The sequence below is a fragment of the Pyrus communis genome, chromosome 17 (assembly GCF_041283825.1).
Source record: "Pyrus communis isolate YQ-2024b chromosome 17, ASM4128382v1, whole genome shotgun sequence".
Lineage (NCBI taxonomy): Eukaryota > Viridiplantae > Streptophyta > Magnoliopsida > Rosales > Rosaceae > Pyrus > Pyrus communis.
Genome location: NC_142581.1, coordinates 12,415,851 through 12,439,746, shown reverse-complemented (window position 1 = coordinate 12,439,746; position 23,896 = coordinate 12,415,851). Strand labels below are relative to the sequence as shown.

The window sequence follows — 23,896 nt, the reverse complement described above, 5'->3', positions numbered from 1 at the left end:
TTGTAACATTGCCTCAACTATGGAGATTTGAAATTGCCCCAAGAAGAGGACTTGAAATTGAGGTTTTTTGTTTAAAATTGGCATGGAGATTTGAAATTTAGGGTTAAGGTTTGGGGGGAATTAGGGTTAGGGTTTGGGTCGAAGAAAGAAGGGGGTTCTGAAACATAAAGAGGGACAAAGGTAGGGGACGAGACGAGTGCGAGTGGGGAGAAGGACGAAGGAGGGAAACCGCATCCCAGAAAGGGAAGAGAGAGAAGAGAGAGAGAAAGTGGTGGAGGAAGGTTAGGGGGACATGGAAGGGTTTGGTGGCTATCGAAAAGAAGAAGAAAAAGGGTTGGTGCGGGTGGAGGAAAGGGAAGGCTGGATCCCTTAGGCCATTTTTTATTTTTTTTAGTTTTTTAATTTTTGAATATTTAATTATTCAAAATATTTTTTATTATCTTTTTAATCCAGTTGGATTAGCGAGTGAGTCCTATCTTTGGCCACGTCAGCATTTAACAAAGAAACTAACAGAAAAACTGACGGAGGTATGACATTGTCATTTTAAAAAGATGAGATATGAAAGTGTCGTAAGACCAATAGTTGATGTAGTTTTTTTGTACTTTACCCAAAGTAATATCTCAAAGGAAGGCAAAATAACCCAAATACATTGGGGAAACAAACACACAACAGCCCTGCCGAATCAAATAAACAAAAACAAAAGCCTTAATCACTAATCTCCAACTGGAAAAAGCAGCGCCTACCGCGGTCACCGCCACAAAAAGTCTTGCTAGTAGCCACTTAGGCAATTCCACTAGAGAAAACGACTGAGTGGTCAATTCGACCAAGACATCGCATCACAACAGTAACAAACCTACAACCAAAAGCACTCACATCTAGATTTTGTCACCCAAAACGCATAACCAAGAGATAGTCACCGAATCCAAATCTCATTCACCAATCCCTGAAATATATACATAGTAATACATGGATAAAAGGTGAGGCTAAGGAGTTATGTAAAATAGCCTAACTTTGGCTGAAGCCACAAAACATTTGCCCTCGAGGGAATTCCGGCATGCCTGTAAAGGAAGGGAAAGTGAGGGATGGTAATGAATCTAGCAACCATTTTCACTTGAGCCCACAAATTAGAGCAAAGGATGAATGTGGGGATGGATTATGAGGAAGAAAGGCAAAAGGAAAAAGCACGAGGAGATGGATTTTTGGGTTTGGAAGGGTGAGAGGGAGGGAATGAGAGAAAGGACATGAGGCCCAAATCTGAGACAAGCTCGGGAGAAAATCTAAGACAAAGCTTAAGGAATCTGAGATAAAACTTAGGGGAAAATTGAAAAAAAGAAAAGGGGAAAAGGAGAAGGATGGAAAGAGTGAGAACAAAGAGGTGAGAGGGGGTAGCCACAGGCACCCAAGCCTAAGGCTAAGGCCGGTGGCAAGGGTGTTTGCAATGTTTAGAAAACCAAAGAGAAAGCGCTCTTGCGGCTAGGGTATTTCCTTGCCCAATTTGGTGGCTATTTTACACATGAAGACGCAATGATTAATACTATTTGGTGTCTTATATGAGCTGCCAAACGATGCTTAAGTCAAAACATATGGCAAATTTTTTTCGTGGTCCTTTTGGTGACACAAAACCTTCAATGTGATCCTTGTGGTGAAAAAATTGTTAACTAAACTCCTGTGGTGAGTCTTCTTAGCGATTGAAGTCCAAACCCAAACTTCGGTTAATCTTTTGCAAAACAAACTCATGTGACAAGTATGTAGAGGGGTCAAATTCATCATTCAATTCAAATTACATCTTATGTTTGATTTGGTGATTGATCCCGTGAAAATTTGGTTGATGACCTCTTTTTTCTCCTCCATCACCTGGCGATGGTTGCTTCCTTTTGTTCTTGAAGTTGAAATATTGAGTATTTAAATGGTGAATGTGTTTGTATCGAAAATGAAGGTGTCGTTTTATATTTTAGTAAAAGGAAGGTGTATTTCCTAAAAATAAAAAAATTTGCTCCACCAATGAAACTTATTTTAATATTAAAAAAGAAAAAACTGAATTACATACATGTTTAAATCTAGGAGATACAATTGTCCTGTGGGATCCATCGCCAAGTGAAGGAGGAGAAGAGATGGGCCGTCCACCAAATTTCTAAGGAATCAATCACCACATCAACATAAGATGTAATTAACCACAACAAGTGGTTTAATGGTAAGAGTGCAGACTGCGACCTTCAATAAGCAAAAAAATATGGAAGGTTATGGATTTGATGCTTCGAGCTGGTGAGTCTGCTTAATTGTGGTCATCGGCATGGTGAAATTTCCCATAACATCTCTACACTTAGAATGGTAGATAATCATGGTTTGCCACCAGTTGTCCCCCTTTTGGCCAAAAAAAAAAAAAGGTAATTAGGATTGAAATGACGAAATTGATCCGTTCATGTTATAGTCAAGTGTGTTTGTTTAATAGAAGACTAACAAAAGTTTGTATTTGGGCTTCAGTTGCTAACCGAGCTCACCATGAAAGTTTTTTCACCATAATAGTCGTATTAAAAATGTTGTGTAACAAAAAAAACCACTAAAAATAGGGAATTGTTATTGACACTCTAAATTCCTCATTCTACACTCCAAATTTTCTATATTTAGAAAGAAAAATACACCTATGAAAGTGTAAAATGAGATTTTTGAAGTACCAATAACACTTCCTCTTAAAAAATTCAACCCAAAACTTTTAAATGAGAATTTTAATTACCCATTATGCCCATGCCTCCTTTTATTATGAGAAACTTTAACGAAAAGCTTATGGTACTGTTCACTTTAACGAAAAATCATATTTTTACATTAAAAAATCAATCATAATATTATTCACTTTACCTTTTATTTTATAAAATCATATTATTCACTTTTATCTTTATCATTAGAACTTAAATTTTCAAATTATTTTTCATTAGTTTTTTTATTTATTATATTCTTGGTGCCGTGGTAACTGTGACTGCAAATCTGTTACTGCTGTCAAGTATCAAACAAATGCTTTTACTTCACACATCTCCAGATACATGGAGGATGCGATTTCACTCAACACAACCAGCCCATGTACCCATGTGGCCAGTAACATAATCAGCATCGTTTTCTGGCAACTGGGTTTCTTCTCGAAATTTCAAATTTCAAAAGCACTTCTGAAAAAAGCAAATTTTTTGGAAGATCAAATTAAACCGAAGTGTCAAACCCTTGGCTCCACTGTTAGTCAAGGGGCAGCTACTATTTTAGTGTTTTGCTGTTTGGAGGTATTTTTCTCTGTTCTCCAAACATTTTGTTTCTATATTTGCACAAAATCCTTGTTACTTATCAAGTCTTAATCTGCCCAGCCGCATCCTTGTCACTTTTGAGGTGCACAAAGCTTTGAGTTTCAGGAGGGAGAATTGGTTGAAGTTCTAGAGAGAGAGAGAGAGAGAGAGAGAGAGAGGGGTCTTTACAGTTGCAGGAAATTTGGGTCAGTTGGTGAAATCTTGCTCTAGGTTATATGTATGCATCTTTCTGCTTTTCTCCTTATTTTTTGAGCTAACAAGTAACAGGTAACAGCCCCTTTTAATTTCCGGTCCTATTTTTTGGTTTTTGATATCAATTTGCATCTGCATGTTCTTGTTTTGTTGTGCTTGTAATCTTACTGAGCACTCAGAAAAGGAGGGATCTTTTAATTTTTTATAGGTCGGTTGTGAAAAATTGAGAGGGTCTTTTGGGCTAATGGGGGACCACTGGGATCCGTCCTCTGGATTTGTATCTTGTGCTGCTTATTGCTTTGACTAATTTAGTTCATGACGTATAGATTGGAATCTTTTGCAAGGCAAAGTAAACACCTTCGCCTTTATTGACCTGCACTTTTGAATCTCAGTCAGACTATGATATAAGTGAAATCTCGCTGAGTTTGTTGTTGCATTATTAGTCTAGGATGCCACGGTAAAGATTTTTCTTCCATTACAGGGCTTCTATTAAAAAGATTTTTTATTATTTTTTAAAATTCCATGGAAATGAAGGTAATGGGGGCAAAAAGCGACCAATTTCCTCTCCAAAAGAACTTTGGAAGACTCTCAGAGGGTTTGACGATTGCAGTCCTATTAATTCACCATGGAATTACTTTTGTCTCCCACGAGGGTTTAGGAAGTGCCCCCACTTTTGTTCTTTAGCAATTTTGTGTTTTTGCATTTGGTGTCCTACCACCACCCACTGTGCAAAAAAACCCTTTACTGTGATGATCTAAAACCTAATCATTCTGCCTTTTCCTTTTTGTAGAATATCATACCGTCATGATTTTTCCAAATTGACTGCTATTTTTGGAAGCCCTGAATTTGATGGAATGTGAACAGTAAATTTGTAATTGATTGCCGTATGATGGAAGTGCAGAAGGTGGTTTACCAAATTTCCCTTTTATTATTGCAATGATTTGGGGTAGTTGTGTATTAATTCGAAACCGAATTTGGGTTAACGCATCTGGTCCTGATAGTGTTTGTATGGTTGTGTTGAAAATGACTGGTAGCTGTGGCATTCATGAGTTTGTTTGTCCTCATATGGTTCACAGGTGCCCAGTGCCTTGTTTCTAATCTATACATCTCATTCACGCTTGTTTCTGAGATATTCTGAGGTTGTCTTCCACAAAACATCCTGAAACTCTTCATTAAAAATTGGAAAAAAAAGACAGGTGTATTACATTTGAAGTGGGATTTGCAGGATGTTGTGATGCTTGTTTGTATGTGTGGGAACTGGGAAGGCATAGCTTCTAGTACCAGAAACCAATCTGTTTTTGGTGATTTCAGGATGTGCTTTAAGTGGTAAAATCCAAACTCCATGATCGCAAGATGTGTGACTCACCGTTCGTGCCAACTGCCTTGAGCCAGTGAGTGTGCATTCATGTTCTTCGTTGTTACTCTACGGTTTTTTGGTATATGAAGTGGGTCTTTAAGATATTTCATTGATAATGATTTCTTGTTTTGTTTGGTTGCAATTTCCAGAAGCGTTTCGTTTTGTATATATTCGCATTCTAGCATCACTAGTAATTCGGAAATTCAGTCATATTCTGCAAAAGAGGTTCAGAGTGAGAGCTCATTTTCACAGGTAAGAAAATCTTCCATAAACTTGATTTGTGCTTCAGCAAATTTAGACCTTTTCGAAAACTATAGTAGTTGAATTTATGCTGTTAGATTCCCCACCTCATTTTCTCCTTTTCCCTTCGACTTATGCTCTATGGTTGAAGTCACTTGTTTCATATTCATGTTTCAATGATTGTTAATAGTATAATTTTATGATCTTTATTGAATCTGTGAATTAAGTTCAATATTATGTTAGTAACGAAAATACTTAGGAACCAGCCCAACAGTAAACATTTAGACTAGGAGATGCTTGATTATGCAAGGAAAATATATTTTCGTCTCTTAAATTCATTTTCTAGATAGGTTTGATTGCAAATGCCTTCAAATTTATTGTTTTTCTGATCCAATGCTGCATTTTGGAATCAAATAGATTATTTCGTACATTTAGGAACAAAGTATCGAATTGCACAAATCCAGAGTTCATTATTTCCTACATTACAGTTCCCTGTCTTTAAGAATGATAACACTCCCAGGTTAGCTTTGTAATATAAATTGAAATCTTTGCACAAACAAAGTATATATTGAAATCTTTACAACTTATGAATTCATTCGGGTCAAAAAAGTCTGTTGTTTATGTGGTGGTTAAGTCACTTCCTATTGATTGTAATTTTGATAATTTGTTTATCTTTAGGCGACCAATCCCGATGAAGGTATTGGAAGATTTGGGTCGTGCTCTAAAAGTAGTGATACTTACCATTACAGATTCCAGCTTGAACAGGATGTAAGTTTCCTTCTTACCTGAAAACAAGAAGCAACTATTTGTGTGTCTGTAATACTATACGTATGCATCTTCTTTCTTTCCAAAAGTTGGGGGATTGTAGTAGTTAACAAAAAATTTCCTTTCAACTTTCAATAATACTTCTGACTTAGCAGCCATTGGTATAACATTGTCAACCAGAGAGCATGCTGTAAATTTGCTTGTCATTTCCTGGATGCTTCATCATCCATTCTCTATGTCCGTTTTGATCTCAAGGGATTTATTTTTAACCACAGTAAATGGCATCTGTTCAAATCTTGCTAAATTCCTAGTTTGGGTTATGCTAGAGAACATGCCATAGTTCCAGTATAATGGTATAGACATTTCCTGGGACATGCTAGGGACCATCTCATTGTTCAAAACTCTTGCAACAGAGTCTAAAGAGCTAATATATATGTTTATTAAAGGACATATTTGTCATTGTCACAAATTACAATTGACCTATGTAAGTGCTTCCACTACAGGTACAAGGGTTGCAACTGCAGCTGCAACAAGAAGTAGAGCTGCATACTATCCTGGAAAATGCAATTGAGAAAAATGCTGTTAAATTTTCCAGTCCGTCATGCCTCCCTTTCTATGTATGTTTCTTTTATCCTGTTTTGTTTATTTTGTTTTCATAATTAACTTCATCCCTTCATAAATCATTATCTGGGCATCCTTGTGATAGTTCTAAATTAACTTCTGTGAGACATTTCGATCATGGAGTTCAGGCTAGTTTAATGCAAACCACATTTCCTCTATTCTATATACTATTGATTTGTCTGCTGCCTAGTCATGGCTCTGATAACTTCTATAAGGTCCCCAAGATTGTCACGAAAGCAGTGTATTGGAAAGGGGCAACATCAAACTCATATTCCATACTATGGCACGGCTTTTGTGCGTTTAGGATTTACACTGAATGTTTGAAAGATTGTAACCCATTAAGTTGAACCTTGCGTTTGTTTTCCCTTGAGTTCGAACTCTTTTTTTAACTACTCTTTTCCATATTCCACCTCTGTTCCCATATTAACTATCATCCAGGTTTCAAATTGGGATTTTAGGTAGTGATGTAGTCTTCTGTCCCATTTCTACAGGCTCAAGAGCTCCTGAGCAATATTTCTGCCCTGGAGGTTACAGTTTCAAAACTTGAACAAGAGTTGGTTGCTTTGCAATTCCAACTTAGTCAAGAAAGAAATGAACGAAGGCTTGCTGAATATCGTCTGAGGCATCCATCTCCTCAGTCCATGTCTCCTCACTCCACTGACATTATGAAACTAATGGTATGCTGTTTTTGTCATTATTCCATGCCGTTGTTTTCTTTTGATGTCTTCTTAAATTGTTTCAATATTTTTTAGTGTCTTGAAAGTAGAGTGAAAACTGACAATGTTGCTGATGTCAATGTCTCGAAACGGTTTTTACTATTTTATAGATTTTGTTCTAATAAGATAAGTAAAAGGTAGAGCTATTTCCAATTCCTGAAATGATGGTTTGAAAAGGTGAACTCTATGGGCCATTTGCAGGTTCATTTTTTTTAAGCACCAAAATTTTTTTCTACAAGATATATCTGTTGAGATTTGAGTAGTCTTTCATTGATGAACTCTTGGATTACGAAGGGAGCAACAGAATGCAGAGAGAGAGTGAAAAGCTAGGGTGAGAAATGGAATAATCCCTGCAACATTCTAACCGTTGCAGAATGATGCATTTCATTCAGATAGATCATTTTCTTACATCAGTCTTCACAGCCATTCAAATACATGAGCCATTGCGATTATGACACATGGCACTTACAAGGCATGTGAGCCATTGAAAATGAAAACTGATCTAAGACCCTACACTTGGCATATGAGCACAAGTTATCACAACAGAAAACAGTTATACAATAGGACAGAGGTAAATTGAATAAGTAAATCATTTACTAACAAGAAATTAGTAAGCAATTTACTTTTCAACAATATCTGGGTGATCGAACACCCTTTAGAAACTTTTTGTTTCAGGCAGTTGGTAACCTGCAGTAATAAGTGATGGCATAACATATCGTCTTTACCAAATTTGTTGTAGTGTATTTAACTTCTTTTAATCTCATCCAGATTTCATCTTCTTTGAGGACTTCAGAGTACTCCAATCGTAAATTACATCATTCCTCTGAAGATGATTCATGTCAGGAGCCAAGGGATCAACAATCAGATGGCGGAACATCTTTACAGTCGGTAACTGAGGTATCTGTTAGTTTTTCATGCTCAGATTTTGCCCTCTCTTGATTGATTATTTGCGGAGTAATGTTCAGCAAGCTTAAGCTGTAACCCATGGGATAACATTTTTTCTTTTGACTCATCATCAGAATGCAGTGGACTCCATTGCAATTCACCATGATACGAAAATGTCTAGGAAGATGGATTCTGAATCTTTTCAACCTGCTGAGTTCGGGAAGCTTCCTAAAGGGATGCCCCCCAAGGGCCTTTGGGATCATCCAAACCAACTGTCAGAGGAGATGGTTAGATGTATGAAAAATATATTCATATCTTTGGCTGATGCAGCTACCCCATCAAAATCTTCAGCACAAGAGAACCAATGCTTGTCTATGTCTCCCCGTGGACATCTTTCCAATTCCTCTTGGTGGTCATCATCTGAACGGTCGATGATCTCATCATGGGTGCAGAGCCCACAGGTTGATATACAGAGTAACTCTGAAGTATTAGCTTCAGAGAATGCCTGTGATCCCTACAAAGTTCGTGGAAAACTGAGTTGGGCAGACATTGGGAACTATGGATTAGCGACTGAAGTTTCTTGGATGTCAGTTGGGAAGAAGCAATTAGAATATGCTGCAGGGGCCTTGAGGAGGTTCAGGTAATACTCTTGTTTTGTCTCTCTTTGGCAAACTATACTTGATGTTGTGCATCAAGAAAATTCTCTTGTGAAAAATATAAAATATACTACAAACAGTCTGAATTCAAAAAATCTTCTAGGAATTTTGCAGCCTTTAACTCATTGTGCCTTTTTCTTTACTTTGTTGTTTTCCCTTCGATTGGATAAAGTCTTAATTCGGAACAATACCGAAGTTGTTGATAGATTCCATATAACTCTCAAAAGAGTTTACATGTAAATATGAAGTAATAAATATGTTGGTTCGTAATTCCAAAAGAGTTTACTTGCACTTGATGTGGGCATCTAAGCCTATCATTTTGTAAAATAGGTCAGACAAGTATAAACTACCGTTGCACGTTTAAATTCTTACCGTTTGTCTTGGAATTTCTAAAATTGTTGTTTGAATATAAAGCTCATCACAAAACCTTTTCTTTTCTTCCTTTCTTTTTTCGCGAAACTGAACAGAGTACTTGTCGAGCAATTGGCAAAAGTAAACCCTATCCATCTGAGTTACAATGAGAAGCTAGCTTTCTGGATTAACTTGTACAATGCACTGATTATGCATGTAAGTTTCCTTCATTTTTCTTAAACGTGTAGTATAGCATTGGTCAACTTTGCAAAGCATCCATGCAAAACTTGTGGAGTTAAATGTTTACTACTGTGAACAGGCTTACTTGGCTTATGGAGTCCCTAGAAGTGACTTGAAGCTCTTCTCTTTGATGCAAAAGGTCTGATTTCTTTGATAGTTCTCTCTATAATTTTGCATTTCTTAAGTTCTGGATGACAGTGGAAAAATAATGCTGAATTTTGGTTGCATTTACTACTTGACAAAGAATTACCAGCCAAGTGTATTGATTGGTGTCGTACTTTTGCAGGCAGCTTATACTGTCGGCGGTCATTCTTTCAGTGCAGCTGCTATTGAGTATGCAATTCTGAAGATGAAGCCACCACTCCATAGACCACAAATTGTATGAACTTTTGCCTAATGATAGCTGTGAACTAATTTTGATTTTAGTCCATTAATATATTTCATTCCCTGACTGACAATTGTAGTGAAAAATATCAGGCTTTGCTTCTTGCCCTTCACAAGCTGAAGGTGTCAGATGAGCAACGGAAGTCTGCAATCGATACCTATGAACCACTTGCAACATTTGCTTTGAGCTGTGGAATGTACTCTTCACCAGCGGTAATCTTTACACTTCTTCTGTGTGCTGAAGGATTAATTTTTGTTTCCTCTTGGAAGTTGAGGACTCGAGCTGTATTTTTATGTTTTGACATGAAGTACATAAATGCAGGTAAGAATCTACACTGCTAAAAATGTGAGGGAAGAGCTTCAGGAAGCCCAGCGTGATTTTGTTCGAGCTTCGGTTGGGGTTAGCAGCAGGGGGAGGTTGTTGGTTCCAAAAATGGTGCACTGCTTTGCCAAGGGCATTGTGGATGATTCAAATTTAGCTGTGTGGATATCACATTACCTTCCGCCCCACCAAGCTGCCTTTGTTGAACAATGCATATCACAGAGGCGACAAAAACTGCTTGGTTCACGCAACTGTGGGATTCTTCCATTTGATTCGCACTTCCGGTACCTCTTCCTGCCTGACAAAATTCCTTTATGATCTGGTTATACTCTACTGCTAGTTAAATACCTCGGATTAGCTTGACGCCCTAAATGGTGTGATGGTATAAAAGATCGGATTAGTTGACAATACGGTGGCAGTTAGGGTCTTTCACCTCAGATACCTCATACATACCCTCAATGGGGTGCTGTACATTTTGTTCATGGATAAGTTAACAGGAGTTGAGATACAACGTTTGTAGGTGACTAACGTCTGTGTTTGCTTGTATTCTACGATTGCAAAAATAAGAGATGGTTATAATCGGCTGCACGAGTGTTCATTGCTTAAATGTAATACATCCGGTTCCCACGTTACATATGAATCATAAGCCTTGAGAGGGATTTTGGATGTTCAAGTTCTTGTGTAGAGTTGGTTTACAATGTTATGTGATGCGTTAAGACACAACTTCCCAGGTTTGCTTAAGATGTTTGAGGATGGAAGCTAAGTTGGAATTTTGATAGGGTGATGATGATTCAAGGAGATGATTTCATATGTTTTTTCATGCCATTCTTATGCACATGTATTTGTCCGTCAAATAAGCTCCTCCGTCCTTCAGAAGAGGTTCGATGGGAGATGCAAACGAGATTTTATCGTTAATAGCCAAAACTTGACCCCCCATTTTCATAAATGTCAGGTTTTTTAAAAAACTTCAAATATGACAGAACACTCATGCAAAAGTACCCAAATACCCTCAAAATTTGACCCTCAACTGCAGAAGCTGCTATCTGTGTTGTGTCATTGAATGCAAAGCCATTGTTCTACTATCCAGGGAAGAACTTCATGCGGAAAAAAAAAAAACCCAGAACCATGTAGGATTCATAATATTCTTATTTATTTTTAAGAACGGTTAAAATACAAATTACAGTTGAGCCAAAATTGTGAAAAGGATATGGATTTGTTTATCAGATGAAAAGTTCTTCATGGGTGTTGCTCAAATCAAAATAGTGTTTGATGTCTTGAGATGGAATTGACTTTATAAAAGGAGAATCAATGATCTTGAGTAAGAGTATATTATCAGTAAAAATAATTACAATTGAAAAAAAAAAAAATAGGAATTTTGAGAGAGAGAAGCAAAGCATCGCTTGATAAAATTGTATCCATGGTAATTTCGAGAAGACAACCTTTGAATTTGGAAGTTTGCTTGGCAATTGGTGTGCGGCTCCACTGTTTTCTGCTCCCTCTTTAGGTTTTGGGTGTAATTGGGTTAAATTATGAGGGTGTTTGTGTCTATTTAAATGAATTTTTTGATATATTTGAAAGTTTTGATAAAAATTGACATTTTTGAAATTAAGTGTTAAATTTTGGCTATTAATGATAATAACTCGATGCAAACGGTCTTGGGAAAGGCATTTTGTACTTTTTGTTGATCGTAAATCTCTTTAATGGACAAGTTTTAAGGAGATGTGAAATGCCTATTTTGGACAGAAAATATAAATTAAAATTATAAAAAAGTTAAATTTGTTGTAGTTCTAATTTAATTAGGAATGTGATTGTATAAATATTAAATTGCATATAGAATTGTGTTATAGACCTTTCCTAGTGGACCTTGTATTACTTGTAGGCAAGGAAGCATGCCATGTTTATTATAAGTAAAGATAAGAGTGGTGAGAAAGAACACCACGGAAATTTCTAAACTCTCTATGTGCCACACCTTCTCCCTATTTTCTTACTAAAATAGGCTTACAACATGTTATCAACATGCTCCTGATGTTGAGTTATAGATTTGGAGAAGGATCTTCTACAACCAAGCTCACAAGTAGGGCTGGAAAAAAAATCCTTAATTACCTGAACTCGACCGAAAAAATCTAGAGACTTCGGTACTGGAATTGGGAACTGGATCCCCTCCGGACTCAAAAAACCTGAGCCTAAGGATCAAATGATCCGGGCCATTGAAATTTGATCCAACGGCTACAAACAGGGGGCCTCTCTAAAAGTTATAATAATTGTAGCCGTTGGATCAAATTTCAATGGCCCAGATCATTTGATCTTTGGGTTCAGTTCCTTTAGATCCGGAGGGAATCCGGTTCCCGGGATTTGGGTTGCCAAATGTTCGGTAATCTCGAACTGATATACACACACACACACACACACACACACACACACATATATTTGAATAAACCGTAAGCATTGAATTTGGTTGAGATTAAATCTCAACCGTTAGCTAAAAGACCTTTCTCTTATCTCTCAAATGACTATGTGCTCTCTCTCTCTCTCTCACACTCAGACAGACCTGCACTATCTCTAACCTCTCGAGTCTCTCTGCACCCTATCTCAACAGACTCGGACTCATCACTCTATCTAATCCCTTGAATCTCTGCACTCTTTGCTCTCCCCCTCATCCCTCTGTCAACAGATTCAACACGTCGACCGTCGAGCCTGAGTCATCGGCCACTACACCATATTCTAGATCCAGACTTCCACGATTCCACTCCAACGACCTCCAAATCGAAGCTTCTCTAATCTAAAGGTGCCAAACTTCATGAAATTATTGTCCTTTGATTTCGATTTGGATTCTGAAATTGTGGATTAGGGTTTTGAACTTTCAATTTGTGGATTTAGAATTAAAATTAGGATTTTTGTTTTGAAAATCCCCTAATTTCAGTTACTCCTTGATTGTATTTTTCTGCTTTTCAATTTTGATCGACGACTTCTTCGATCCTTGACTGTTTGATTTTTTAGGGGTTGTCTGCAAATTTGGGATTAGGGGATTCGAAAATTTTTATTTGGGGACTGCATTCATTCAATCTTCTTAAATTAGGTTGATATCATCTGACTGCATCCATTCTCGATCCCGAATCGAAATACCAAAACAGTTTTGGGAATACCAAAATTTTGGTTTAGTTTCGGGTTTTAGAATCCTATCCCGAAGGGAGTTGGTTTGGGATTCGGGCTTTGTGTTTCGGTTTGGGATCCTGACCCGAACCAACCTTACTCAAAAGTCTTCCTAGTGTCATTAATCAAGTACATTCTAAAACATGATTTCAATTTCGATATTATAATCAGCCTTGATAGCATGCAACATTCACCATGATGCATAAATCTCAAATTTCCATGGTGAAACGAGATTCTCAATGAATATCCAACAGTTTTGAGTTTCAAACCCACATTAACCCGCAGTTGAACTATCCACACCCGCAGATGTTGACCACCCACCGCGTGAGACTTTACAGACCTTCGACGACCTGCATGTCGTTGATTTTGAAGCCACGACAGTCTAATTTGACGAATTTCGCAAAATTCGAATGAATCTCATAGGGTTTTGCCCCTTCCACTGTGACTCTGAGTCGAGAATTTTCACCGTCGTGATTCTATGGTTTTTTCTCAAACCTTAGCTTGCTCTCCGCCTGAGATCACCATCGCTAGTAGCAACGTTGTTGGATTTCCTAATGGAAACCCCCACCCAGCTTTGTTGGGTTGATCTCACCCCACTTGAGAACCCGTGGGTCTTCTTCTTTGCTTGACCCACATCAAACCTAGCCTAAATTTGGGCTTGGGGGTTCATTTGCTTCACAGTCAGCCATTGATTGGGTCTGGGCTGCCTACTGAACGTGCAGTTTGGAAACCTAGTTGGGCCAAGAGCCTCAATATGTTTTTGGCACAACCCACCTTATATTGTGACCCATTATTTTATTCTTTTTCTTTAGATCATGACATTTATTTAATAGTCATGTAGACTACTCAGACTAAGGTTTTGAAGTAACCCAAATTTACTACATTTGTTGCATACAACAACAAGAGCATCAAATGATTCAATTCAAACAGGTTCGTTCCCAAGTCAACCTTGATGATCTCTTCACGAAGTCACTGCTGAAGTTTACATTTCAGAAGCTTTTTCAAGGAATTGGTATGCGAAAATTGTTTGAGTTACAATGCTTGTAATTCTCATTGGGAGGTTTTGTCAAACTTAGGAGAAGTATCCCAAGTATACTCATGTGACCTGAATGTACTTTTTTTTTTTCCTATGATCAGGATTATTTCATCCCAGTGTTTTAAAAATCCCTGACTAGGTCGTCTAGGTCCCAGCACTAGGTTACTAGCCACCGGCTCAATAAGTCTCTAGGCATTTGAAAAATATGAAAGTAGTACGCCTATACCCGCTTAGGCGTCCGCCTAGCCCGTCTAAACCTGCCTAAGTCGCGACTTTCACTTACATAGAAGATGAATAATTTTCTTTTTGCATTTTATTTTGTCAATAAAATGTAAGAGACTTGTTGAATACTTGGATAAACACTCATTATTTGCTTGTTCATCATATTTTCAATTTGTTCTAATCTTTTATAATCTTTATGTCATTTTATTTTGCAATTTATGTATGCCAATACACTTATGTGTTTTTAAGTATAAATAGGCACTTATTGATATAATATACAATAAATTTACGTAAATTCGCCTAGTCCGTCTAGGCCCCCCACCTACGTCCTGCCTAGCTGCTTAGGCGCTAAGCTCGCCGCTCGACTAGTACCTAACGTCTTTTAGAACCTTGTTTTGTCCCATTGGGTTTTTGTTGCCAGACGAGGTTTTGATGAGGCACTGATCATTCCAAGTTGTTCATACCTTTGTGTGTGTTCTACTTGCGTCCTGAAGGCATTAAGCGTTGACATATTGCATTACCTCACTTTTCGCCTCTACCCTTATGTGCGTTCCTATATGCATTCCTTATTTCAGACTTGCATTTACTCATTGTGTCGACTAGATATGACAACTTCATCAATTGCTTTTGCATTATCCACGAAGACTTGATGCGCCAACTAATTGAGTACTTGCACACTCAAGGGGAGTTAGGAGTTTGATTGTGTACATCTTAGCAGATTGTATTTAGGATTGTGTTCTAAATCTTTTCAATTGGGGCCTTGTATTACTTATAGGGCAAAAAGGCCTACTATGTTTACTATAAATAAAGACACAAAGTGTTGAGAAAAAACATCACGAAAATTGACCAACTCCCTCTCTCCCAAAATATCATAAAAATTGTCCAACTTTCTCTCTTCATGCATCGCACCTTCTCCCTATTCTCTCACAAGGGGCCTACAACAAATTTGCATTTTTGTTTTCAGAGTTTCTAGTCACACCAAACTTTTATCTCTTGACGCCCCACATACAAATTTTAATCATGCCCTCAAGACAATGAGGACAATACAAAAACTTCTAAACAGAAAGCTCTTCTCACCTAACACTCACACCAAAACCCTCATTTATTGGACAATAGTCATGACTCACTCCCTCCCTCCCTCCTTCCAAACCCTAAAAAACTCAATTCCATAATCTTTCACGTTCATCGACACATTGATACAAATTTCCAAAGAATGGATGATGAAAACCTCGTTTGGGAACATCCAAAGGAGACATAACACCATTCTTTTCAAGATTTAATTGTCATTTCAATTTGGAAAATTTTATTTAAACCCATCTAACCTCTTTCTACACCAAACTTAAATTTTAAATGTTAATTGTCTATTTTACCCTATTGCATAATTACTATTAAGTGCAAAATGAAATTAATAATAAAACTCAAATTTATTAATAGACCCACATACTATAATTAAACTCTAGCATCACCCTTTGTTTATCCTACGTTCATTTCGACTAAAACCCTAATAGCTCTGATAGAGAAAAACAAGCTTTTCTATTGAATGGATGGTGATTTTGAAGTTTTTGATCCTTCAACTAAGGTATGACTCGATTTATGGATATTTTGTTTGTTTGCTTTTTCTTTGGATTAAATTTCGTACTTTTTATATTATATTGTATTTGATTTTCTCTATTGTCTGTCTGCGCCCCAAAACACCATTGCAAAGACTTTTGATTAGTATTGCAAAGACATAAAACTTGATTCTTGGTGCAAATAAAGATGGCCCAACCTCATCAAACTTAACCGCTAACTAGCGGCTGGCATATCTTGCACCATTTTTAGTCGAAATAGCTCCAATTTGTTTATTTGTTTATTAACATAGCAGCAAAACACTCAACCTTATGTCTCACTTCAAAATTTCTTAAAAAGTACATGAAAATGCTTGATTTAAAAAGGACTGAACTGAAGCCTGCATAACATTCTCTTGGCAAATTCAAGTTTATGGAATTATCTCTTGGATCCCAAGTCCATGGATGGGTTGTGGTAGCAGAAAGAAAAAAAATGCAACCATGGAAATGCTAGTCCTATACGGCATATGCAATTATAAAGGGGCAAAGGACACCTCTTTGAAAGAAAAAAAAAAAAATTCAATTAGAGATGTTATTTTATAAAGGGAATGATTGTAAAGATACCTTTACATTTTAAATTGGGTTTGAGAGAGTAGTTTAAGTAATAAATTTGGGTTTAAAGAGATATTAATTCTTTAATGAAAAATAATATGAATGAAGAAAGTAAGTTTGGTGTAAAAAGAGATTAGATGGGTTCAAATAAAATTTTATGTTCAATTTTGAGAAGTTATGAGTTCGCGAAATGTTCGGCAAACCATTTTCCAAAAACTGCACAAATTAGAGCCCAATTAATGGTATTGAGACCCAAACTTGAACTGAAGTAGTGAAGTTGGTTGAAGCCTTCGATAAGAACTATGATATATTATGAATAAACGTAGGAAAACTTGTATAATTTTGAACAAATATAATTGTAGAAAAATATAGATAAGCTACATCCAATTGGATAAGACGGTCCACTTTTGTGTGTGTGACCAAACCAGCATAATTTATTTATTTATTTTTTGAAATTATTAGTCTATGGTCAATAGTGTTGTTGTTACTACCACCACTGTACGTCTAATAGCATATTATTAGGTGAAAGTTTCTTCTATTTGGCGGATTGACACAACCATTAACAAATCATGGCGAGCGTGGAATAGTACCAGTGAAAGCTACTTAATTTCTTCTCCTAATTTACTAATCAAAATATAAGTTTTGTTTAATTATGTTCAATCCTCACAAGTATTGATCCAATTCAGTAACATTAATTTTTTATTAGTACTCGCAAAGAATAATGCACCAATTCAGTAAAACTGTGAATTAGTTAAAGGTCTATAGAGTTGTTAACCTGATTAGATATGCTTATTGAACCCTTAGCCTGATTATATATGTTTATTTAACCCCTTCTGTTGGCTCCCTCAACAACATTAGCAACCAAACCCTCAAATCACCACCTGACAACTTTAGGGACTTCCTTTTTTCGTTTGTCTTCTTTCTTTTAAAATTTTTACCCTTGCTTGCTTCACCTTCTGAGACAAATTGGGAAGGTGTTGTAAAATTAGGGTTTATTAGGTGAATTTAGTTTAGTACGTATAAGTGATCTAATTAATGTAACATGGGTTGGTCTTTCTAGTGTTACAAATGTCATACCAACTATGATAGCTTGGTGAACTACTTCATTAGCCCCACCACAAAGTCCTATTTATCTTATTGGGTAGTACTACTTAGATTAAGCTTAGTACTTATTTGTTGATTGATTTCTTAATTTAGAAAAATAAAACCCAATATATAGTAAAGGTTGAACTACTTTGTACTTCTATCAAATCCCATTAATAAATCAATACAAAAATGGGGGTTTGGTGATATGATTGCATTCTAACCTTTCTTGAGTGCATGAATAATATATACCTTGATTTACACAAACAGTCCCATATTTCTTCTGCCACGTTCGTATAGCTCGGACCAACCCATAGGTTGCGACGGCCAAACTAAACATATAAAATCCAATAATTAAAGAACTCTCTTTTCCAATATTTTATTTTCTATCCATGCCAACCTTCTTGACAAACAGTATAGACATGCATGCATGAATATGTCAACTTCGGTCGTCATGGCACCATGACTAATGAACAATAGCATGAACAAAATTATATAATAATTAAGGTAGTGGACATTGCCCATTGGTATACAAAGTGTGTGAGCAAGGATCAAATTTTCACCATGAAAGTGATTGCATGTATTATTATTACTATATACAAGTCATTCCCATTTATCTCATGTGCGAATAATTCGTAAAATGATGCACAAACCCTCCATGCATGCAGTTGCTAAAAACTAGTAATACGTACGAAAGTGGCTCACCCGATCCCTCCCAACAGATTTACTGACTAGCTAATTTTTGTGTGGAAGCTTGTTTTCTTTTGATTTTCTTAGTAGTTACCCCTCTATATTGTTTTTCCAAAGCAATCTGTTTGCGCTTCTAGTTAAAGGCAAAAGACCATTGCATGAAAAAGTGGGGTAAAAATTATAATATTATTAGAAGTCACTACATAAAAACTTGACATATTAATTGACATTAGTTGTAGAAGATGGAGTGCGTAAACTCTTATCAGTGGCTAAGGATAGGTTTGCGGCCTTTACTCACATCATTAGCCACTTATGAGTCTTTACTCTTTACCCACCTCATTCTGCATAACTACCGTTAGCGGCTTTATATTGTCAATCTTTTATGTAGTCAATCTAAGTTCATGCTATTTTTTTTTATAGACGATAATAGGGGTGGGTAAACTCTTATCAGTGGCTAAGGGTAGGTTTGCGGCCTTTACCAACCTCATTAGTCACTTATGAGTCTTTACTCTTTACCCCCCTTATTCTGCATAACCACGGTTAGCGGCTTTATATCGTCAATCTTTTATGTAGTCAGTCTAAGTTCATGCTATTTTTTTTTAATAGACGATAATAGTGGTGGGTAAACTCTTATCAGTGACTAAGGGTAGGTTTGCGGCCTTTACCCACCTCATTAGCCACTTATGAGTCCCTACTCTTTACCCACCTTATTCTGCATAACTACCATTAGTGGCTTTATATTGTCAATCTTTTATGTAGTCAGTCTAAGTTCATGCTATTTTTTTTTATAGACGATAATATATTTATACTAAGAGGTAGGGAAAGAAATTAATATTAAACTTGTTATCTAAGAGATTCAAATCTTAGATGCGAAGTTTGCAAATAAAAAAATAACACTAAACCGTAATACCAGGTAACAAGTTAGAGCTGAAATCAATAGAACATTACTCGGCAATTATTGCCACAGTGCATCATATATCTGAGTAAAGCTAGAGAGCTAACTGCAGTTTTAAAATATAAAATAAGATTAAATTCCTCGAAATCTTGCAATGTCATTCAGATATTGTTAACGTTTCAGAAGTCATTGTAACTTTGAAAAGGAGTTGACTTAAAGAACACATAATCCTAATTAAAACACTACATATAGTAAAAAAAAAAGGTATTATATAAGAAGCATTGCCATTGGCAAGTTTCCAACTACTATCGTGCAGAGCCAATAGACAAAGGAGACACACACACACACACACACACACACACATATATATATATATATATATATATATATATATATACACACACAGACACACATATACGATATATATGTCTACGAAAGTGCAAAAGTCGAAAGACATGCAATAACGAATTCAAATTCAACACGAAATCGACTTGACTCATATAATCCCTAATCCCCATCACAACCGTGTGGAGAATATATAACTTCATAAAAAGAGACAAGGAAAGTGACTATGAAATATTAATACATATATACGGCTCTATTCGTATTTTAAAAAATTGTACTAGAAATTAAAATTGAATCATTTGATAAAGAAAAGAAAATATTTGTGAATTTAAAAAAAAAATTTATTGGAGAATATTGTACTAAATTTGTTATTTACGTGATTTAAATATAAAACTTCTCACTTTGAAGAAAAATACTACGACACCGTTCTACTAAGTAATGAAAAATATTAATATCTTTGCAACATTGACAGAAAAAATCCTTGCAATAAAGTGGCTTCGTAATCCCCTGTCCATAAAGTGGCCTTGTAGTAAATATCCAAAGGAATATAATTGGAAATAACACTACATAGACTGGTTTTCTGGATACATACATAAACTTACGTATACTCGTTTTTAACTTAAAAGTAATTTTTATATCCTGATTTGAGAGAGGATCTACAAAGTAGATAGTACACAGATATGGGAGATTAATTAACACTGTGATGTAAGATTGGACTGCGATAGATTGAGTTTGATATCAACCATAGATGACTAATATTGATACACTCGCTTCAAATATAAGTAGGTGACAAACTTGGGAAATTGTACATATTAACCATAAATATATACAAACAAAGCAACAGTCTCTTGCATGCTTTTGATACAAACAAGATACAATATATTTGCAGCAAGAGCGCTAGATTACAAGTAAGGGATAATGACATAGCCATAGGCAATACTACTTGATTATATCTAAATTTAACTAAGATAATCAAAAGTCAAGGGCTTTAACACATCAGCAGCTTCCTTCTCTATCAACTCCACCTGCCCTTTCAACATGTGCATGTACACAATCCAGTCACCATTACCAACTGGACTTGGCATTGGCATCACATACCCGGCATTTCCTCCCCACGGGAAATGGTACGACCCGAAAACTGGCGAGCCCCACCCAAAGTCCATCTTCGAAGCGGGGAACCGCTGGCCAGACGACACAACGAAAGCTGGCCCCTCATCGCTTCCACTGCCGTATATTTTGGCCAAGCCTGGCACTGGCCTATGTGCCTCAACCCAATCTATCAACCCTAAAAAATGCTCCTTCGTCACAGCACATTCCAAAAAATTATGGACTTCCTCAGCTACCCAATTTAGCGGTTTCTCAGTTAGGTCTTCAACTTTTTCCCCACCAAAAGGAATAGACAGCACATTTCCAAAGTAGGTAGCCATTAATGTTGGATGGTCGTTTTGGTAATGTCCCTCACTTAATCTTGTCCGTCCATCAACCACAATGCCCATTTTACATAATTTTTGGGCACGATCATTACTAGTTTCACTTTTTGCTACCATTTTCCACAAGAATGCAGAGAAAGACTCGAGCTTGCTCCTTTTGCAGCCATTGGAGGTGGCTAGGTCTTGGAGATTTTCAAGCTGCTCGGATGTGACATAGTATATGCGGCTGATGAGATGGTCGTCATCATCAGTTGTACTGCCTTTACTGGGAGGTGGCAACGCTGTGACGGGCACGTACATGTTGTTTAGGGAGGGGTCGATGTGACCAGGACGACGAGGGTTAAGCAAAGAACGACGAAAAGTTGGTTGGATAGTGAGGGATTTGGACTGAGCCATCTCAGCCCATGACACCAGAAACATGTTGGTTGAGTAGGCATCTGCTATGCGATGATCAAATGTGCATGCCACCACTATCCCACCACACTTAAGCTCAGTTGCCTGCAATTTAATTTGTTTCCATAATGTTAGGAATTAGAAAATATTGTCCCTCTCACATTGTGGTTGAAAATATTTCTCAAAACAAACCATCCATACATAGGGGCCTCCGGAAGGGGTGGATAACTGTGGGTAGCCACTAGTTTGTCCCACTTTTAAAGAGAAAAAAAAAGGGAACTTTAACGAAAAGCTTCTGGTATTGTTCAATTTAACGAAAAACCACATTTTTACACTGAAAAGTCAATCCTAGTACTATTCACTTTACCCTTTATTTTGTCCTTATTGTTAAAACTCAAAGTTTTCAAGCCATTTTCATTAGTTTTTTTAAAAAAACAACCATCCATACATAGGGAATAAAAACTTGGTGGGTGCCCTGTAGATTAAGAGGCAGACACTATTTGTTTAAAGGGAGACTTTAGATGCGATCCCTAGGTATGAATATTCTTTGACTAAAACCTTGTTGATTTTCAATTTATGTTCGAAGTCCCTGAAATTAATGTGATAATTTATTCTATGTATGTTACTATATTTTTAAAATAAAAAATTGAAATTTATAGTTGTTTATATTAATGAAATTTTAAATAAAAAAAGTCATAATTTGTGGTAAAAATATTAAACATAAATTATACTATTGTGTGTGTGTGTGTGTGTGTGTCTATATATATATATATATATATATATATATATATGTAAACATGGGTGCATTCTTCAAAATCACAAAAAATTATTGTATCAAAATATGGGTACATTCTTCAAAAAAAAAAAAAAAAAAAAAAGATATTAGGCTTAATAACATTAGTAAATTTTTTTGATTAAACTTGACATAGATACATTCTCAAATCAAAGAAAAAAAGAATGTACCCATATAAGTTTAAAAATGGATTAGAAAAAATTGAATAGATTCTATATAAAAAAAAAAGGGTACATTTTACTTATAACAAAATGGTATATTTAAGAATGAGTACATTTTAAGATTAAAAATTTGAAAAATATACATGAATGGGTACATATAAGATTAAAAAATTGAAAACAACTTTTTTTAAAAGCTAATGGGTTCAAACTTTTCTAATTTTTTTTATTTATTTTGGAAATGTTTTAAATTGAAAATTATAGTTAGGAGTTTAATAAAGGTGTGAGTATTAAAATTCTAAATCAATTATTAATTTTTATTTTAAAAAATTATGTAATTGACATGTAAATTTATTGTTACATTACTGCTAGGGACTTGGATCAAAATTTGAAAACTAATAAGGTTTCGGTAAATGAATATTAGTAATTAAGGACCGGATACTAATTTTTCCTTGTTTAAAATATGCCTCGTGTTACAAGTTCATATTCATACCTAGATTCCGTAACAGGTTACATATTTCAACTACACAGTACAAACGTTCGAAACGTGTAACATGTAAATGACATGAGATAATACGACACAGACCTGGACAGCCAATACGCCATGCTTCTTGTTCGGCACCAACTTACCCTCAATACTCTCATCAGGGTCATAAAGGTTGAGCTCCTTAAGCTCAACATCTGCAAAGGCTTCAGCGAAATCAACGCCGCGGTTGTTGCATAGAATCTCAGGCTCCCCGACAGAGTTCGGCACTACCTCACCGGCGAAGGCGTAGAAAGTCACAAGAGCTTGAGCCATGGCCTTCTTCAGAACCCCAACCATGGACCCAAAGCTCATGCTTTGCTTATTTTTGTAGCAAAAGAAAATTCCCACGTCCACAGGTGGCAAAAGCAAGTCAAGGTTGGAGAGTGGTAGCCAATGCTCTTGCAATGGCAGGGCAGCTGCCACCACTTCTTGCTTGCTCATAGTCACCTTGAACACTCCTCGCGCCATGTTTTTTATTAACTAGTTAACTTCTATATGGTTTAGGTTTTGTGAGCAAAAGACTAGAAGAGAAGTTCTAAATTTATAAGGAGTTGGAGAGTAAAATGACGTTATAGCCAGTTGGATTAAGGGGACGTTTGGAAGGAAAAATAAGGGAGAGCTGGCTAGGTAGCGAAAGCCAACCACCCTCAACATTTTACTTTTGTTAGGGGGAAGTATAAAGACAAAAAAATAAAGTGAAATACGTGGAATCTTTTCGAGTAACATAAGTAGTCGAAATGGGAAAGGGATCCTCTCCGGATCCCTTCTCTCTAATGCATTAAGTTTGGGACCATTGAATTTTGATTAAATGGTTACAAACAGGGGACCATTTTAAAAGTTATAATAATTTTAGTTGTTAGATTAAATTTCAATAACCTGGATCTCTGAATTTAATGGATTAGGAGAAATGGACCTTTCTGTCGAAATTGTTCAAGTTTCAAATGGGAGTCAACAACAATGACAAGGAAATTATTTTAGGGATTAGGATCTTCTCCTAAGAAAA

The 23,896-nt window shown here is 36.3% G+C and overlaps 2 protein-coding genes across 5 annotated transcripts; one reads left to right on the top strand and one right to left on the bottom strand.

The window, feature by feature from the left end:
* The first annotated feature begins 4,075 nt into the window (after positions 1-4,075).
* Positions 4,076-10,736, top strand: LOC137708529 (uncharacterized). 4 transcript variants are annotated; one of them, XM_088689334.1, is made up of 14 exons: positions 4,076-4,380; positions 4,553-4,615; positions 4,702-4,867; positions 4,983-5,085; positions 5,752-5,841; positions 6,342-6,455; positions 6,951-7,136; positions 7,944-8,072; positions 8,195-8,700; positions 9,184-9,283; positions 9,387-9,446; positions 9,594-9,686; positions 9,785-9,904; positions 10,014-10,736. In XM_088689334.1, the coding sequence occupies exons 3-14, from the start codon at positions 4,830-4,832 to the stop codon at positions 10,329-10,331; spliced, it is 1,857 nt and encodes a 618-aa protein (XP_088545460.1). In that variant the 5' UTR covers positions 4,076-4,380; positions 4,553-4,615; positions 4,702-4,829; the 3' UTR covers positions 10,332-10,736. The 4 variants fall into 4 exon arrangements, with proteins under 4 accessions (XP_088545460.1, XP_088545463.1, XP_088545461.1 ...); XM_088689337.1 differs by lacking the exon at positions 4,553-4,615 and having other exon boundaries at positions 4,308-4,380; positions 4,788-4,867; XM_088689335.1 differs by lacking the exon at positions 4,076-4,380 and having other exon boundaries at positions 4,407-4,615.
* Positions 10,737-20,400: 9,664 nt separating this feature from the next.
* LOC137708530 (coniferyl alcohol acyltransferase-like) lies at positions 20,401-23,415 on the bottom strand. Its single transcript, XM_068447626.2, has 2 exons — positions 22,954-23,415; positions 20,401-21,521 (listed from the first exon to the last, which is right to left on the bottom strand). The coding sequence occupies exons 1-2, from the start codon at positions 23,359-23,361 to the stop codon at positions 20,553-20,555; spliced, it is 1,377 nt and encodes a 458-aa protein (XP_068303727.2). The 5' UTR covers positions 23,362-23,415; the 3' UTR covers positions 20,401-20,552.
* Between the last annotated feature and the right edge of the window lie 481 nt (positions 23,416-23,896).

What these genes read in the sequence shown, in the direction of transcription:
- LOC137708529 (XM_088689334.1), top strand. Translation starts at nt 4,830, where the DNA reads ATGTGTGACTCACCGTTCGTGCCAACTGCCTTGAGCCA. An exon ending in CTTTACAGTCGGTAACTGAG is followed by an intron (nt 8,073 to 8,194) that starts GTATCTGTTAGT and finishes ACTCATCATCAG; the next exon opens with AATGCAGTGGACTCCATTGC. An exon ending in GAATGTACTCTTCACCAGCG is followed by an intron (nt 9,905 to 10,013) that starts GTAATCTTTACA and finishes ACATAAATGCAG; the next exon opens with GTAAGAATCTACACTGCTAA.
- LOC137708530 (XM_068447626.2), bottom strand. Translation starts at nt 23,361, where the DNA reads ATGGCGCGAGGAGTGTTCAAGGTGACTATGAGCAAGCAAGAAGTGGTG. An exon ending in ATGGCGTATTGGCTGTCCAG is followed by an intron (nt 21,522 to 22,953) that starts GTCTGTGTCGTA and finishes ATTAAATTGCAG; the next exon opens with GCAACTGAGCTTAAGTGTGG.